The 19,161-nt window shown below is 43.3% G+C and overlaps 1 protein-coding gene across 2 annotated transcripts; it reads right to left on the reverse strand.

Annotated features, from left to right (window-relative positions):
* Positions 1-1,782: 1,782 nt before the first annotated feature.
* On the reverse strand, positions 1,783-19,049 carry hdlbpb (high density lipoprotein binding protein b). Of its 2 annotated transcripts, none has more exons than XM_084343714.1 (28): positions 18,964-19,049; positions 17,218-17,297; positions 15,971-16,072; positions 15,580-15,731; positions 15,129-15,344; positions 13,701-13,907; positions 13,354-13,569; positions 11,353-11,559; positions 11,089-11,196; positions 10,726-10,830; positions 10,122-10,200; positions 9,245-9,384; positions 9,047-9,151; positions 8,820-8,933; positions 8,644-8,730; positions 8,403-8,534; positions 7,640-7,858; positions 7,313-7,534; positions 6,953-7,171; positions 5,974-6,115; positions 5,680-5,807; positions 5,499-5,603; positions 5,244-5,378; positions 5,015-5,158; positions 4,723-4,902; positions 4,524-4,640; positions 4,070-4,228; positions 1,783-3,166 (listed from the first exon to the last, which is right to left on the reverse strand). In XM_084343714.1, exons 3-28 carry the CDS (start codon positions 16,044-16,046, stop codon positions 3,074-3,076), a joined length of 3,807 nt encoding a protein of 1,268 aa, XP_084199840.1. In that variant the 5' UTR covers positions 16,047-16,072; positions 17,218-17,297; positions 18,964-19,049; the 3' UTR covers positions 1,783-3,073. The 2 variants fall into 2 exon arrangements, with proteins under 2 accessions (XP_084199840.1, XP_084199841.1); XM_084343715.1 differs by lacking the exon at positions 18,964-19,049 and adding an exon at positions 17,397-17,737.
* Between the last annotated feature and the right edge of the window lie 112 nt (positions 19,050-19,161).

The raw sequence follows: 19,161 nt of genomic DNA on the forward strand, positions 1-19,161 counted from the left end.
ATCGTCAGCTTTAAAGACTCAATTCTGCACCAGTTTGACTTTTAAATTGGACCCTGAGTTAAATTTTTATTTTGACGTCTGCTTATTTAGAGCTGTCAGTCTGGTCCCGGGCTCTTCCTGGTTCTGTCAAAATAGATTTTGAGAAATACGCGTATTCACTTTCTTTGGCAGTATCAATCTAATGTCTGTGCTATCACGGTTGTGTAGTTACATGGCTAGCTTAGCTTAGCATGTTGACTGGAAACGACAGGAAACAGATATCCCCGTTAGCCCCTCAGCAGTCTTTATGTTACTCGGTGATAATACACTAATAAAAACATAACTATAATAATTATTCATCATCATTTTGATTATTATATTCCATTTGTGCTAATAATCCCCCCTACATCTGACACACTTGACCTATAATGTAGAAGAAAAGCCAAAATATAATTTGTGCCCGTTTTCCAGCAGCCGGTTGTAACTTTTCATCATCTCGCAGATATCTGTTGTCTGCACAGACCGATGCAGTGTATGCCGGAGGCGAAACATTTAAGATCCAATCCTGGTGCAGCTGAGAGAAGAAACCTTTCAGCTGCCCCAGGCTGTTCAGGAGACTTCACATACAGCATGTCCAGCAAAGAATTGAGAAAGCAGAGCCGGGCCGACTGGAAATGTGGGCTTCAAAGGGCGGTTTTGCTCCTGGCAAACATATCACTCTAGGCAGACACTAGGCATCTGTGAGATCCAAAATATACATTTTAAAAATACAACCCACCACTTGAACACCGTTTAACAACTGACTTTCTGAATTTCCAGCACTGCGAGACTGAATGGCAGAGTTATGTGCACAGCGCTGAGGTCAAGTACGAGGCTGGGAAACAGCTTAAAGTTCAAACATACAACCCGTTCCTAAAGCTCACAAATAAGAATATCCTAACACATCTTTACTGTACGAGTCATCAAGGAGACTGAAAAAACAATATTTGGAGCCGATATACATTTGTAGTAAAAATGTAAATCTTAGTTTTGCGGTATTACTACTTGATTATTTCCATTTCATGCTACTTTATACTTCCACTCCACTAGATTTTGGAGGCAAATATTGTTCTTTTTTATTCCACTATATTCAGACATCAGAGACAAAGTAGTGTATTTTTAAATTAATCTATTTTTTGGGAAATTGGACCAAAACAAAAACAAAAACAGGGTTCCATAATCAGAAGAATGCTTTATATCTCATCTCGGCCAGGCTGATAATCAGTCGATCCCTGGCAAAGATGACTACTTGTGCTTTTAGGAGGAGTGTTGACTCTTGTGCCCAGCTGCCTACCAAGAAATAGTTCCAGCACATAACTTCTCCTAATACCACAGGTGACGTGACTTGTTTTTTAGTTATGCTCAGAGGCATAGGCGTATTTTCCAGTTTTTTGCTAAGCTAAGCTAATCAGCTCCTGGCTCTCTACCAATCACGCAGATTTTAAAGCGATAATCTGCTTTTAACGTCATAAAGAAAGCAAATAAGTGTATTTTTCAAACTGTTTGACTTTTCTTTTAACACTTCCGGCACGAGGAAGCTTTTGATTAAACTGACTGGAATCTGGGTCAATTGGTTCAGTAACACTTGTTGCTTTAAGTATCAGAACTGGATAAAGGAACGCAGGGCAACACAGGTTTTTGCTACAAAATATCACAAAATACACGTGAAGCACTTGTATAAAATAAAAAGTGCGGCTGATGACGCTGAGCTTGTTTTGCGCAAAGGGGGGGGGGGCAGATTTTAAGCAGCGTTTTGTGCATGTAGACAGTAAAAATCAAGTTTTAATGACGAGCTGAGAGGGTAAAAACCTTGCAATAAATTAGCTCTGAGAAGAGAGACACACGGACAAAGACGATGTAAAAGTTTGGTTCAGCTTCATTCAAATATACATCTTAACTTCCACACGCGCACGCATACATACATACATACAGTCTTCCAAATATGCCAGAAACCAACAACAAAAAAAATCCCACACAGTTTAAAAAAATAGCGAAAAGTTCTTTGTACACTTACACATAATAACAACTGTTAACATGTGCCCAAACCCTGACGTACAGCAGCATTCACTCCTAAACAGAAGGTTGTAAGCATCAAGCTACAGTGGGTGCTTTTATAAAAAAACGCATGATCACAGTAGTTTCAAATAAAATGGCTCCTTTTTTTTTTTGAATAAATAAAACAGTGACAAAACGACCTTCATTACAAACAATCGGCGCAGAGCTTTCACATCTTTGAAATTCAAACAGGAAAAGAAAAGTCGATTACAGCAGCTGTTTTTGCTCCCAGCTCCGACATAAATAAAACGGGGATGTACAAACAGTTGTGGGTGAAAAAACCTCTCCCCAACCCACACACACACACACACACACACACACACACACACGCGCACACACACACACACACACACAGAGCTCATTGCCTCACCTGCTGCACCACATTAGTGACTGGAAAAGGTGAGCCAACACAAAACCTCCTTGTAAAAACCACAAGAAAAAAAACTTAAAAGATGTCAAGTGTTTACGAACTCCCCTCATTTTTTTAGCTTAAAAATCCAAGATTTAGCTTACTTGGACACACGTCTTGCTTTCCCCCCTGCTCTTTGACCCCATTCAGCTGACTTTGAAGAGTTTAAACGTTTCTGATGCACTGCAGTAAGGTGTACTGGCAGTCAGAGGCGGAAAAATGGGGGACAGTTTTTGAAATGTTTTCAGCAAGACCGGCAGGGGTGGTGCAACCGAGAGGCAGAGCGGGACAGCATGAAGAGAGCGCTCAATGTTTTTTCCCTCCCTCAGTGGGAAGGAGAAGGAGGAGGTGGAAGTACTAAGAAGAAAGACAGATGAGGGGGAAAAAAGAAAGGGATCGTTCTCCCAGAATTCATTGTGGCTGGTTGTGGGAGGACGGTACGAGGGGGTTTACAGAGAAAGGGAGACGAAGGGGAAGTCACTAACGAGAAGAGGAGGAGGGAGGAAGGCGAGCAGCAATTTGATTCGAGATTTTGTCTCTCATCGTCTACTTTACAGAAGTTTTTTTTTTCTTTCCTCCAGATGATCAGCTTCAGAACTTCTTGGGACCCCAGACGGACGTTTGCTTCAGGGCCACGCCGGTCCCGAATGTGGGGAAATCCTCTGCACTGCTCATGTCAGGAGCCTGGAACACACAGATACAAAATGTTTGATACACTGAAATAATACTGAATTTCCTCAAACAAAGCTGGTAAAGGGCATGGTTGATACAAACAAATTAAGGACGGCCCCAAATAAAGGCTGGGGGAAAATATCGAGGCTGTATGTGTTAACCTCTCCCCCAAAATGTATTTAGTAGGAACGTAAAGTGCCACAAGATGGCAGTAGATACAATGAAAGTACAGTGATTCAACTGTGCGACTCACTGATTGTTTTCACATCACGTCCCTGCAAATATTTCAAAATAAAAGCATTGTCAAGAAATGAAAAGATTCTGTCCAATGAAAGTCTGTATGTTTAATTTGAAAGTGTTGGGTTTGTGTGAATAGTATAATGCAGTAACTAGAGAGCAGAACAGAAAACTGGGAGGCTTTGTACTAAAATGTGACCAAATATTAGGGACCACAACTAATGATTATTTTCATTGTCGATTAATCTGCTTATTAGTTTCTATTAAATGTCAAAAAACTGTGAATTGTGAATTTCCCTGAGCCCATAGCATGGTCTTCAAATTGCTTCTTTTGTCCAACCAACAGTCAAAAACCCAAAGACTCTTCATTAACTATCATAAATGACAAAGAAAAGCAGCAAATTCTCACATTTAAGAAGCTGGAACCAGCAAATGTTTGACATTTTTGCTTGAAAAATGAGCAAATATGGCAACGTGGATTCAAGTCAAGACACTCAATCTACAAAATATGAAGTGCATCTCTCATAACATTTAAAACTTCTTCTCTAACCCACCTGCATCGCCTGTTCTCAAACTGATTCAGATTTAGGAAGATAGATCTATCGATATATTGACCTTGGACCACTGTGCCTGGTACGTTCATGAATAAATCAAAGGGAAAATATCAGCATGTCCAACCTTGTTCCCTGCTGCGTTCCAGGGGGCGTCCCGCACCACAAAGCCCTTAGCCGGACCCCCGTTGCCATCGTCCAATCCTCCTGCTCCGCCTCCCCCTCCGTAGCGAGATGGAGGCTTCATGTACGCTGCCAAGGTCTCCGTCTCTGTAACGCTGAGCATCTGGGAGAGATGGAGAGAGGAGAAAGAAACTGTTCTTCAAACAATCCAATTAAATATTTCTGCAGCTGTCAGCTCCTTCAGCTCTGCCCCGCTGTTTAGGTGTTTTTGTGTATTTGTAGTTTATATGTTCATAATTCATTTAGCTTTTATAATTGTTCTTATTCTTTTAGTCCCGCACTACAAAGTTTCACCCTGTGAGATACTCAAACTCATCAGCTTTAGTACCAGGAGACATCACTGAGTTTCTATCGATCATTGAAATTGTGTGTGACTACTGCCATATTTGTGAACTCACATATTCCTCCTCCAGGTTCAGCAGGTGGTCGATGGCGTTGTCGACAGTCTCCGGAAGGCCCGTCACCGTCACTTTATCTGGCTCGTCGGAGCCTGGCTGAGGGAACCTAATATCCACCTGAACATACGAACAAGAGGTTGAAATAGCGCAAAATTACAGGTCCTACAGTTAGGCAAACACAGGGAATTACACTCCCGACCTTGAACTCCTCCATCAGCTTGCGTATGGCTTTGCCGCGGGCTCCGATGATGCGAGCGTGGGTCCTCGGGTCCAGATGAACATCTTGGCTCACCATCTCCTGCAGCTCGGCCACCAGCTGCTGGATGGCCTGACGCGCCTCCTCCACGTTACGCTCGTACCCCGAGATCACGATCAGGTCCTGAGGAAAACGTGTAAAGTTGATTATAGAGGAGAGAATACAATCAAAATAGATATTTCAAGTAAAAAGGTTTTATGGAAACATAATCCCAAAATACAGAAAAAACAAACACCTGCTGCTCGTCTCCTTTGTCGGGGAACTGGATGCTGACGTCGTGGTCTTTCCTGATCTGAGAGATGACGGCTCCCTTGCGGCCGATGATCTTGGGATGAAACTTTGGATCCACAGACATGGTTACCTTGAAACTGCGCAGGGCCTGAAAAGGAGACCGGGCACCAGAGACTTAAATATCTCTCAAGGTTCAACTGAGTCAGTTTAGGAGTAGATATATCTGTGTTTACCCTGTCCTCCTGCTCGGCCTGCAGTTCCTTCACCCTCTCTAGAAGACCCAGCTTGGCTCGCTCCACGTTGGCTACCAGGCCCGTCACCTTGATCACATCCAGCTGCTTCTCTGGCTGTGGCACCCAGATGTTTACCTGCAAAACCACACAATCAAACAATCAATAAACCACTTTTTTTTTTTAATCATTTAACAAATTAAATGCAGTAGGAAAGGTCTCTCAGCCAGTAGGTGGCAGCAGAGAGTGTAAACTAACCTCATACTCCTCCATCATCTTCCTGATCCCGCTGCCCTTCTGGCCAATGATGTAGCGATGAAGCTCATAAGACACTTCGACGTCCTCAGTTATGGGCACCAACGCCTGAAGGAGGAAGTAAGGTTATTATTGAGGAAACGGATGATAGAGAGTAAAAAAACAGAAGTAAACTGGCGCCTACCAGCAGGGCGGCTTTAGCCAGTTCACACTTCTCTGCACGCCCAGAGATGGTGATGATGTCACACTTGCGGGGGACGAACTCCGCGTCCGGGCTGACCTCACCGTTTTCCTGTGGTGGAGCCTCCTGGCCTGTTAACGTTAACACAGATGTAAACACTGACTGCCACATTGGAGTCAATTATTATAAGATTATTATGAGATTTATAGTAACAATTTTAAATATGTCCATAAAGTGACAGTGTTATGATGTTATCACTGCTGCAGGTGCACTTCTCCTGTTTGTTTTGTCTCTGACCTGCAGCGCTGTCTTCTCTCTCGGGGAACTTGATTTGGACCTCGTTCTCCCTGGTGATGTGCTGGATGCGGCAGCCTTTGGGCCCCATGATGGCGCGGTGGTAGCGCTGAGGGATGGCCACCTCCACGCTCACCTGGGACTCCTGCAAGAGAGGAGACAGCTGGGTAACAACGGCACCGACGGTGAAAACACAGCACGACGAGTTCAGGAGGATTACTTCCATCGTTTCTGGATGTAAAATCACTGAGCATTACATGTTTGATCCTGCCTGATGTTTAAAATGCAGCTACTAGTGGCAATTAGATTCAGTTCCTTTGACCTGAAGACTGATGTTGATCTATACAGTTGTCTCCTGTCATATTCGGGCCATTGTAAATATTTTAAGAAATTAAATAAAGATTACCGAGCCCAGTTCACAGCAATGCCTCTTTCAAGTCTGGATGCTAATATTATGGTGAGAATTTCCCACTTTTATCAATGAGAATATCCAAGATTTTTTTCCTTGTGAATCTTTTACTGCAAGTCAGTTTTTTCTTGTAAATTTACAACTTTAATCTTTTAAAAAATCTGAGTTTTTTCCTGAAATTTACAGTTTTAATCTCTGAGAATACCCAATGATTTTTCTCGTAAATTTACAAATTTAATTCAGAAAAGTCTGAATTTCTTCCTTGTAAATGTATTTATTTAAGTTTTTCTCTTAAATTTACAATTTTATATCTAAACTAAATTACCACTTTAATCTCCTAGTTTAATTTTCCTTATTCCCAATATTACACCCTGCCCACAGTTCTGAAATCAGTATTTTTTTTTACCCACAATGACCCTAATATGCTGTGTACTTGCCAGAGGTCTTTCCTCTTAAAAAAGGAAAAAACAATTTGGTGCTACATTGATCAAAATCACAAAAAACAGAACATAAACAAATATGTAATGACACGAATTTCACTCTGTAACGTTTAACTTCTCGAATGTCTCTCACCAGGTCCTCGATGATCTCCTGGATGCGTTTCTTGGCGGCCTCCACGCAGTCCTTGGCTCCCTTCAGAGTGACCCGCTGACTGTTGGCTCCTGTGCGAGGGAAGCTAACAGCTACGCCGCCGTACTCCTCCGCCAGCTCCCGCAGCACCTGGCCTCTCCGACACACAAAGTGGCGGTGGTGGCGAACGTCTACGACCATGCTGTCCTCCACCACATCGTCCTGGAGAGTGAGGACAACAGGAATGTGTTGAGTGGAGGGTATTTAAGTAGAGAAAGGGGATTTTTTTTATGATTTAGAGAAGCTTTAAGATTTAACTACACACTAAAAAAACAATTAATTAGGGAAAGATGCAGTAATTACCAGGTTTTTTACAAGACTTTCCAGCTCCTTCTGAGCCTGACGAACAGCTTCCTCCTTTCCTACAATGGTGATCAGTTCCTGCTCTGTGTCATCCGGCGACGGGAAGATGATGCGGGCCCCCGTCCTGTCCCGCACACGACGAATATTGGCCCCGCCACGGCCGATCAGGAACTTATGATACTCTGGTTTGGCCTGGAGCTCAGCTGTGAAGTTGTTGACTTGCTGCAAAGGACAGAGGACAGGAAATGGATGTCAGACACTCACTTCTCCGTCACCTCTTCTGTTCATTCATTCTCTGCAAACGTTTCTTCCTCCGCTCCCACCCACCTTCTCCTCAGCCAGCTGCAGCAGCTGTTTCTTGGCCTTCTCCACCTCGCCAGCGGGCCCTCTGATGGTGACCTTGTCTGAGCCGGAGCCCTCTGAGGGGAAATGGATGTGGACGCCACCGCAATCCTCCATGATGGAGCGCACGAGGCAGCCCTTAGAGCCGATCAGAGAGTTGTGCAGCTTGGCGGGGATGGTGACCTCTGCCTCCTTAATGTTGGCCTGGAGGGACGACGAGAGAAAAAGGGAGATAATGAGAGACAGCCATTTTTGTGGCATTTTGTCCTCTGCCTCGTCTCTTCTTGATATATAAAGGAATATTACAACAAATATTCAGACCTTAAACTTCAACTCCACTTGAATTAATCTAAGAATTTAAATTTGGTGGTTAAATTGGATTGCTGTCAATGTTTGGCTCCCCTTTCTACAGTTTTACAACACATTATATGGTCACTTCTCAGCAGTGAGTTTGCTTAGTTGTCATCACATGGCAGAAGTTTCAGAAGAGTGCAAAGACAAAGCTCATAACTCAAGTAGTTTGCCAACATTTTTCTAGTTAAAAATCATACATCCATCTAATATCAAATGGATACCACCATCTAGTAAATCAGATGCAAAAAGTATGAATATAAAACAGATTTCTTTTAGCATTTTGCTGCTAAATGTCTCAATATTTTTAGGCTAGGTAGATAAATACAAAGGAAAAGCATCTATTTCTGCTCAGAAATCCTGTAAGCTTTTGCAAAAACAGGCTGACGTCACTCACCAGTTCTCTCTGGATGGCGAGGATTCGATCTCTGGCTGCCTCACAGTTGCTCTTCTTGCCTGTGATGACTATCATCTCGGAGTTACTATTCTCTGTCGGCAGGTCGATCTTAGTGTTGGTCTCCTCGCGGATCTGGTGGCATTGACAACAGCTGTTGTTTTGTGCCTTTAAAAAACTGCAACTTTTGCTCTGGCCGCAGCATCTAAGAACGATACAGCTGAAATCTTTATGCGATTCTCACCTTTTTGATGTTGGCGCCGCCTTTACCAATTATGTTTTTGTGAAACTGCTTGAAGATGGGTACGGAGAGCGAGAAACTGTTCTCAATCTACGAAAGAAAGACAGCTGCTGTGAAGTCAAGTGTAGAGAGACACGGAGAGATCACGGGATAAAGAGAGAGACAACGTCGGGTCGTACCAGGTCAGCAATGATTTTCTGGAGGAACTTGGCGCATTTCTCCACCTCGTTCTTCGGCCCTCTCAGCTGGACGATGTCACTCTTCTGTGCCGGGTCGGGGAAATTGATAATGACCTGGAAGTAGATGAGATAACACGCTGCTGAATTAAATTAAAAATGGATCAAAACAAATTCACAATGATGAACAGGCGAGATAAAGTGCAGTAAGGGTCGAGGAGAACGTTCACCTCAGGGAACTTGTCTCGAACTTCTTTGATCTTTTCTCCCTTCTGGCCGATGATTGTCCGATGGAACTTCTGCTCCACGATCAGGTCTTTGGTGCGCTCGTTTTCCTGTAAACGGGAAAAGTGTGAGTGTGTGCGTGTACGTTTGGTGACCACGAGAATGAGTGAATGAACCAAGCTAAACTTTGACCTCCTTCTCACCATTCTCTGGACCATCTCGATGAGCTCTCTGCGTGCCAGCTGGACTCCTTTAGGGTCTCCCTCAATCCGGACCAGGCCGCTCCGCTCAGAGTCCTGGGGGATCCGCACCGACACTTTGTACTGCTCCTTGATCCGATTGACTGTAGTGACGGTGAAGAAAAGCAGGGAGGGGACAGTGAAGTTGATGGTTTTAATTCCATGTCACCATTTTTCACCTAAATCTTTGACAGTGTGTCTACAGGTATCAGACACTTATAGTTAAACCTTTTGAAAACATTTTTAACCAAATTTAAGACATTTTAAGACTTTTTAAGGACCCGGCTCAAAACACTAACCCCCTGTAGGCTTCATAGATGGCTGTAAATAGCATGTAGGTTCGTCTTTCATGGTTTTTGGGTTGAACAAAATGTCAAACAGTTCACATAAACTTTCCGCAGCACTCCTCGATCATAATCAATTTCTCCGCTTTAAACTGTGAAAACTGGTTGCAACCACAGTTAATGGTAACTCATGAATCGAGGCACGATGGCTGAAATTACGAACAGCCACCTTTCAAGCCCTTAAGACTTTATTACCGCTAATTTAAATGTCTTCAGGTTTCAACGCGTGTCTAATTTGCCTGTCAAGACCCACTTAAAAAACGAGCCGACTCTACTGTCAGACTGTGATGAGGCTTCATTCAACATGCAGAGAAAGCAGAGTCATAATATGATCTGTGCAGCAGACATGCAACATTATTATGCCACACAACATTATCACAGTGTGACAAGGTTTTTTTCAGCAGCCTGACTTGACAGCCTGAGAGAAAGCGCTCTGTCATGTATCTCTAACTTTAAAAGTGTTGATGTCCCAGCTCTTTCTGTTGAAGTATACTCACTGTTGGCTCCGTTCTTCCCGATAAGGTGTCGGTGGAAACGCTGGTCTATGATGACTTCAGTGTAGTCCATCCTCACAAGCTGCAAACAGAGGGGCAGATTTAGGGGTTGTGACTGAATTTGTACTGAGGAAAGTCAAAGTCCCTCAGCTTTACACGAGTCTTTACTTTAATGGAGCATTTGACTGTGGCATGAGCATTTTCAACGCAAGTAATTAACATCAACCCTGTAATTGAAATAAATATCCTATGTAGGCTGCAGCTAATGCCTATCGATTTATCTGTAAATTATTTTCTTTATCATTTGCTTCATTTAGTCTATAAAATGTCAGAAAATCGTTAAAAAAAGGCCCTAGATGACATCTTCAAAAGGACTTTTTCGTTAAGATATTAAGTATACAATGATATAAAACACAGAAAAGCAGTAAATCCTCATGTTTGAACAGCTGCAGCCATCTGGTGTGTCTGGCATTTTGGCTTGAAACATATCAAAACATCTCAAATTTCAATCAATTTCAAACATCTTGAAATTTCTCCTGGAGGTAAGATTCTTTTTATGTATTGCTCAGATGTTTTTTGAATTAGCTGTGTGTGTATAAGTACTCACCAGGTCTTTGATGATCTCTTGTATCTGGGCCTGAGCCTGCTCCACCTCCTCTGTTGGCCCCTCCAGGCTGATGCGCTCCTCACCGTCTGTAAACTCTATATGAACCTTCACCCACATAAAGACAAACCCATCTAAGTATTACAGGTATCCTCGGCCACGCTGCTGTCGCTTGTCAGTTTTCCCTCCTTCATCACCTCCTACAGGTTTGATACTCTCTGTTTTATTGGTCCCACACGCTGCCACTGCAGTACAACCTTTATCCTACTCAAAGTATTCTGTCATATTGCAACAAGAAGAAGAAGAAGAAATGGAAGAATTTGTGTTTTATCTGTGGTTTCTACCTCTGATCATCTCTCCTCTTACCCGTGGTAGCTGCTGTGTGATCCGCCCAATGTTCTGTCCTTTCTTGCCGATGATGAAGCGATGCAGCCAGGCTGGAGCTGTCACCTCCACCACCATCACACTCTTCGCCTGCGCGGGGACAAAAGGCTCACAAGTTCAAATCTAATTTAAATTCACCACCCCTCTGAAATCCCCCTCTCTCAGACCGGTACACCAATAAAAAGAGATAATTTGTCTCGACTGTGACTCTCACCATCATTCCTCCCCACTCCTCCTCCTCCTCACCTTTGCGTACACCTGCGTGAGCGCCGGTCCCAGCTTGTCGGGCTCCCCCCTGAGGATGATGGTCTCTGAGCTGGAGTCCAGAGGGGGCATCTCCACCGAGACCCCCGTGGCCTCCAGGATCTCCTGCAGGGTGTTGCCCTTCGGACCAATGATGTACTTATGCTGAGACTTCTTCACCTCCACGGAGATGGTGGTGGTCTTCCTCTTCTGCGGGGAGAAGATAAGACATGATAAACAAGCGGCGTGGGAAAGACGACAGCAGTTAGAGGAAGGGCGGCAGGAGGAAATGGGGGAGATTGAGGAGCACGGTGAGGGATGGATCGAAACGCACCAGATGACAGAAAGAGGAATGAAGACAGGAAGAAGGTAGGAAAAAAGATGGCATGAGTAAAGAAAAGGAGGACTGAGCGGCGGGAAGACAAAAGGAGAGAATGTATCTGTTTTCACCTCTCATACATACGCACTAAATTACATTAGCATTCTCATCCTGTTGTCCACCAGTGAAATCCAATTTTCTCTCCACATTATCTCCGGCCTGCCTATCACCAGCGCTCATCTGGTACACACTCCCAAACACACACATCCTCTCCAGGTTTCATCCATTCATCTTTTATATAGAGTCTTGTAAACTTCTGAAGAGAAGGCAGCACATAAAACACCACTGTTGGAAACAATAATGAAGCCTACTTGTTCCAAAACCACACAGTTTGTCTAACTCTGCCAAACACTTTTATTACAGATGAGGTCAGCTCGCTCACAGCAAGTCATTCTGGGTAGCAGGGACTAAAAGACTGGCATGAATTCACTTGCCCTGTTGACTATAGCCAGACCTGAAATAGCCTTTCTCCATTTGCACAATTAAAAACACAATATTACAGTAAAGACAGTTCTTTGGCACAAGCTCTTCCTTTGACACGCTGCTTGCTATAATTCTCTTTGCATTGTTTACAACACTTCACCCAAGGAAGTGCCACATGAGGTAATTAGTCCAATCAGCATTGCCATCGTGTTGGCTACATCCATCTATCGGTTTGTTCAGATAGCTCAGATCTGCTCGTCAATGAGGTTGAGTGAAGTTTGGGTCAATAGATCCAATCTTATATATACACAGCTGTTGACTGCTGTTCAATCTATTAAGAGCCGAGATCAAATTTATTTATTTTCGCCTGTCTGACAACAGAAAACAGATGTGAGATAAACTAGAACCCCAAGTAGGCAACATGCTGATTCCCACATGACTAACATTAGCACATGACCTCTGTGTTTGGCGAAACATGGTAGGTAATATCCGGTGGATTTTTTACTTTACAAATTACAGACAAGGCAGATTTGATTAAAATCGTCCTTCACAATTATTTCAAATTACTGTAAGTCCCCAGGTGATACTAGTCCTGTGTGAATAGGGTTTAAGGGGACACTAAATATCTCTGCAAATCACCTAAAAAGTAGATTGTGAAGGCCTTTAAGATCTAAAATCGCTTTAAAATGTTGATTAAAAAGACAAAAACTGATTCAAATGAAATAGCTATTGAGAGACCACACTTATTGACACAATTATGTAGAAAAGGAACAGAAAGAAGGATAGCAAAAATGACTGCAACAGTTAAAGGTCATTTAGTAAGTTGTACGGGTAGTACAAGTTTAAGGGCCTTCACTGCAATTGATAAATCAACTTGTTCATTTTTGTTTGGGATTTTTTTGACAGTAGAGAATAGAGACAGCAAACAAAAGGTGAGAGAGAGGTGAAACAAAAGTCCCCGACAGGAATCGAACAGTGAACGCTGCAGTTATACGATATGTGCCTTTACCATTAGTCCTCCAGGACACTCCATTAGACTGCAGTTAGATTAAATATGATACGGCTACTTTAGCTGTTGCTAAACCATTCATCGCTTTCAAAAATGACTCAATTAAACATTACAAATCAATTCTAAACTCAGTCAGGAACACTGGTAGGTTAGTTAAGGTAACGAGTTTACATGAGACCCTCAACAAACGCACCTTGTCGTCGTAGATGGCTCGGATGCGGTTCAGCGCCAAAGCGACGGCCTCCTTCTCCCCAGTGATGACGATCTCGTCCTTGGGCAGGCTCGGCGGTGGGATGCTGATGCGAGCGCCTGTCTCCTGGCTCAGCTCCTGCACCAGGCGGTTGTGGGCGCCGGCGATAAAGGGGTGGAAGGCCTTCTCCAGGGAGAGACGCTCCACGGCTCGCTTGTCCTGGTGGGTGGGTGAGGAGGGGGAGTCGGCAAACAACAGAATATGTGAACAGTGGTTTTACAAGATGTTGAAGATGGCTCGACTGATTAGTGAGGCAATAAACTGCCACACAAATTAAGTCCATGGCCAACCTGTTCAGCAGAGATCAGAAGTATCTCGTGGCGAGCCTTCTCGATGCCTTCCTTGGTGCCGGTGATGCGGATGTTGGCGCTGGGGTCGTCGGGACGTGGAATAGCGATCTTGGTGGCGGTCTTCAGTTCCAGCTCCTGCAGCTTCTCGCCGTTCTTACCAATGACAAAACGATGGTGCTCCTTGGGGATGGCGACCGTTGCTGAGGCCTGGTGGAGCGGGAGAAAGTTTGAAGGAGAAAGTAAGATATATATTTTCGATTGTTAAACAGTGGAAAATGGCAGTAATTTATTGGCGCAGAGCACATTATCTCCCCTGAAGTGATTACATTTGCATTATATAGATCCCTCTTAGGAGTTAAGGTTTACACATATCCATAGAAATACAGTAGGACTTTAATTGGATGCAGCTTAAGAGTAACATTGAAATAGTTTTCAGTAAGTAAACAAAACAACAAAAGCATTCGACCTTGCAAGGACGACAGAGTGTTTTCCTGCACTATTGTATCAATAACTGCAGCTCAGCTAAACAGGTGGACCTCAGTGTACCAATTCAAGTGGAAATCAGCATGTTTGCTGCTGAAGCTCACAAAGGTCGCCCCCCCGGGGAGCTGACGGTCATTTTTCAGCTCTACTTTGTGTCCTAAACCGGCCGGCCTGCACAGAAAGTTTTTAAAGTTGCAGCTGAAACTCTTCCTGTGTATCTTTGGATCCGCTAAAATAAACAGCAAATACCAGTAAACGTAACAGACAGTCACGTTAACACTTCTCTGGTCTCGTTCATCGCTTTAAGTGGTGATGTGAGTATTTGTTCTTCCTCAAAAAAACATCTGCTACCCACTGGTATTTTTCAATGGATTCACCTTCAGGACAAGAACTGCTTGTGAAACTCGCTTTTTGCACTTATAGAGTTGGTCAAACTCCAAAATAAAGGAGTAATCCCTAAAAATACAAATTGTTTCTACACCAGCACAACTATATTATCACATAATTCTCACCAGGCACCACGTCTATGTGCTTTCATGTTCTTCATTAAAAACTAAATGAATTCATAAACTCGTGTTTTTGCATGTGTTGTTTAAGGAGGCAAACAGAAGAGATCCAGTTTGTGACAGTGGTGCCAACAATAATACCACTTGGATAAGTTGTCTGTTTCCACTTTCAACATTTATTTAAACAGTAAGTAGCTTGAGATTAAGATCTCTCTTTTCAGACCTATCAAATTTGGTGATAATCTCATGACTCCAATTTACAAGTTAAATCATAACTTCATGCAAAAGCAACAAATTGTATCCATTTTATTTTGCATATTTGGAAAACCAACTTGCTGCATTATTGCCAATGTTATTGTCATTTTTTATTTGCCATGCACTCTGCATCACGCCAGCCAACCTATTAAACTATAAACACAAAGGACTTTGGTGAAATTACCTGCGTCTGCAGACGAGCTACGATTTCCTTGCGAGCCTTCATGACCGAGTCCAGTTTGCCGGTGACCATGATGGACAGGCCCTGGTCTTTGGCCAGGGACAGCTCGATGTGGGCCCCCGTCCGCTGCATGATGTCCAAGCACACTTTGGCCTCCTCGCCTTCCCCGAACTGGCTGTTGTCCTTGTAGCGACGCTCCTCAAGGGGCACGTGAAACACCTACACACACACACACTCTTACAGGTTAGAGGAGGAGGAGGAGGAGGAGGAGGTGTCTTCTTTTGGTTATTTTTACCATACCAGGTGTTCTCTTTTTTACCAGCTCTACTGCAGCTGATGTTAATACTGTTAGAAAAATGTCTGAGCAAAAACAGCTGAGCAATGAACAGTTTTGCAAAGTAGAAACTGACTGTTAACAGCGTCTTTCTGCATGTTTAAGTATGTGGCTGCTGACCTGGGTGATGACCGAGGCTTTGATGGGCCTGATCTTGCTCCCCCATGCTGAAGCCGGCTCCCCGGCCTTCTCCCCTGGTGCCCCCTTCTCCGGCAGCGGAGGGAAGGCCTCCAGGTAGGTGGGGATGTAGGCCTCATCCTCCGGGACACAGCCTGGCCCCGAAGAGACAAAGATAAATAAGGCAAGGATGAAGGTAAAGATGGAGGGAGGAAGATGGGGATAGTACTGAGATGAAAAAGTATCATGCACAGTGCAAGAAATCACTACAATGGCAAGTAAGAGAAAATGCAAATACATCGGCCTGATCTCTTGGGCTAATAAGTGGCTAGTGAGGTGAAACCCCTTCTCACGAGGAGTAATAACAGGTATGTAGTTGCCTGGTGGATGTTACCTGAAATCTCCTGGTCCTTGAGGCCACTGCGATGTTCCGCAAAGCTCTCCGGGGTCAACACTGCCACTGAGCTCATAGTTCAAGACTTATTCCGCTATTCCACTAAAGACAGAGAGGTGGGGAAAGATGAAGAAAAAAAACGGCGAAAAAAGGGAGAAAAAATCATTTCTGAAGTGGAAATTAGTGGCTGTGTCTGCATGACATTTATATTAATAAAAAACTAACTGGGTGATCAAACATCAAAAAGCCTGTATCTCTTATATTTGTTCTTTTCTCCTCCCTCGATTACACAGTGTGTATTCTCTAGGATCGCTCGCCTAGATTCCCAGAAGACTGAGGCTGCCTCTGTGGCATTGCTACACTGCACCAGTGCTGCACGTTACACCTGAGATGCTCCAATTAACACTTCACACGCCACAGACAAACACACAGTGCCACAAAGCCTCAGGGACAGGGTTATCACAAGTCACACACCGAGAGGAGACTAAAAACAACTGCTGCTGACATTCCTTGTGATACAAAATCACAGGATCTATTCAACAGTGGGACTTCCCTGAGCAGTTTTTCAAATAAAATAAAATACAAAGACATCAAAGTCTGACTGTGCATGTTTCATAAGCCCACAGAGACAGTGATCTAGAGAGAAAATTGCCTTTTTATGGCGACCAACTGCTGGTGCAGCAATAAAATAAAAATCATTAGAATGCTAAAAAGCAGACATTTACGAGAACATCGTTAAATTGTTCTCTAATTAACAGTCAATGGAGGAAACTGGTCTTAGATCTCTTCCTTTTTTCCTGTTTTTTTAGATTTCAGATAAAAGCCATGTTAAAAATGATGGCTGAGTTGTTAAAAGCACTGCTTGTTTTGACCCAACAGTTTTTGCTTTATATCTTTGATGTTGTTCTCAGTCATAAACAGGCATGTGAATCCATTCTCTCGCTGTGTGACGCTTCTGGCCGAGCAACAACAGCAACTTTGTATTATTATGCAAGATCTGTAAAATGTTCTCCCTCGGATCACTTATCCTGAAATATTACTATGTGCTCCCACTGTGTATTCATATCATAGCTGCCAAGTGAGAAACGCTCCTGCCCTTTAAAAAGAAAAGAGAAATGTCTAAAACAAAAGTACAAGTTTTACAGATCTTGTGGGAAATACTGCAGGATACAGCACCACTGAGTTAAAGCTGCGAAAGATCCGATCAGGCAGTCAAACTGTATTATGCAAAGTGAGCCCAGGCTTACCTGCAAAAGGTCAATTGCCAGAGAGTCCGTCCAGTTAGCTGCTACCGTAGGCGCTTCAGTGTGAGTGTGTGTTTCAGCTCCTGGGTGCACAGGAGAAGAGAAAAGTGAACACTGTAAATCAAAAAGCTCTACAGCACGGAGGCTGGGTTAATACTGTAGACACCCACACTGCACTGCACCTTATACTGTCTGGATCTGATTCACTCTCCTCCTTTCTCTTCCCCTCCCCTCTCCACATCTCTCTGCCCCATCGTCCCTCCTTTATAGTTTCACAAATTCATCCTCACAAGAAATTCAAGAGTGAACGTCTCATCCTGGGATTACAGGAGAAAAAAATAACTAACAGCAGGTAGTTTCAAACGTTACAAACTCGTGCTGCGGAGCCAACTTTCTTTCAGATTCCAGTGGAGATCCAAATCATTTCAAAGACACCAAATACGCCAGGCTAAAGTCTCAGACGTGTATAAAATGATACAACAAATGTGGAATATTTCTATCGGATGGAACGGTGCAGTCAAAAAGGAAAAATCGATGGAGATGTCTTGGGTTTTATTACTGCTCTTGGTGAAAACATCACACAGCTTCAGCGAAGATCAAGCTGAGAGGGAATGTGAAAGATGATTTTAACAACCTACTTTAGAGGAAACAAGGAGGATAACTTGTAAATTAACTGACAAGTTACTTTAGACTTCTATTTCACTACATTTCAGAGGCAAATACTCCTTTTTACTCCATTTACATCCCTATCCACATTTACTGGACAACAATATTTACTTGGGAACACACAAAAACAAAATATTATAAAATATGATGCATCCTTACAGTGCTACAGCAAAAACCTACCTACAAATGAATGCAGCAGTAATAATGAATACAATTACACTGTAATTATAACAGATTGGGATTATTCCCCGCACATATTGAATGCTTTTATTTTGGAAACTTTCAGATATATTTTGCTGTTAAAGCTTAAGGACTTCACTTAAGTACAACTGTAAATGCAGGATCTTTAATCATATTATTTGTACATTGTGGTGATGCTACTTCTGCTTTAATAACTTCACGCAATACTTCCTCCACCATTTGCAAAGGGGTAAAATAACAAACTATCGCCGCAAGCCTGCCGTTGTGAGCAACCACAATGTTAGTTTGCCAACAATTACATTGAAATGCAAGAAAGCGATACATTTAGAAAGAAAGGAGAGGAATACAGTGAATGGCTTGCTAAAACGGTTTAACTCGTCAGCTGCAGTATTTAATATCTGTGCTCTCTGCAGAGATAAGAAATACAGACGGTGACATTAATCCATCGGTGCACCGTGCTAGCTAACGGTTCTGCTAATCGCATCTCTCTCTCTCTAGCTCAACGTCTACGCTAGCTTGAGGATGCACTGCATGGCTGGTCCTGCTAGCTTAAAGGCTATGTTAACCCCTGCTACGGAACAAATGCTAAGAGTTTTAAACAATTGTTTGCCCGGCTGGCTAAGCTAACACGCATCCCTGCGCTCCGACCTCAGCCGGGGATGATTAGGCGCAAGGACTTTCTGATAATCGGCTAAAAAACAAGCCAGGCGGACAGATAACCAGCTCCAGCTCGCTAGCTCCGGGGGCGCTAACCTTGCTAACCCTGCCTGCTTCTCGTTATACTTGAACCGGCTTTCTCGCTACCGTGCCTACTCTCTCGTTTTATCCACGGTGTCCACAATTAGACAGAAAGCGAAAATGAAATAAACAAGGAATCCCTACCTTTCAGAGAGAAAATATAGCAGAGGGTGTATGTTTGACAGGTGATGGTGTAAACACAGATGTGATTGGTCTAGGAGCATTTCCTCTGCCGGCGAAGCGATACCAGCATGCACTGCGACTTACAGAGTATAAAGGAATTGCCGCAGTATCTTTGCGCAACAGGAGCATCCTAGTTAAATAGGTCCGCCTGATTTTACT

The sequence above is a fragment of the Pagrus pagrus genome (assembly GCF_965226575.1).
Source record: "Pagrus pagrus genome assembly, chromosome: 22".
Taxonomy (NCBI): Eukaryota; Metazoa; Chordata; class Actinopteri; order Spariformes; family Sparidae; genus Pagrus; species Pagrus pagrus.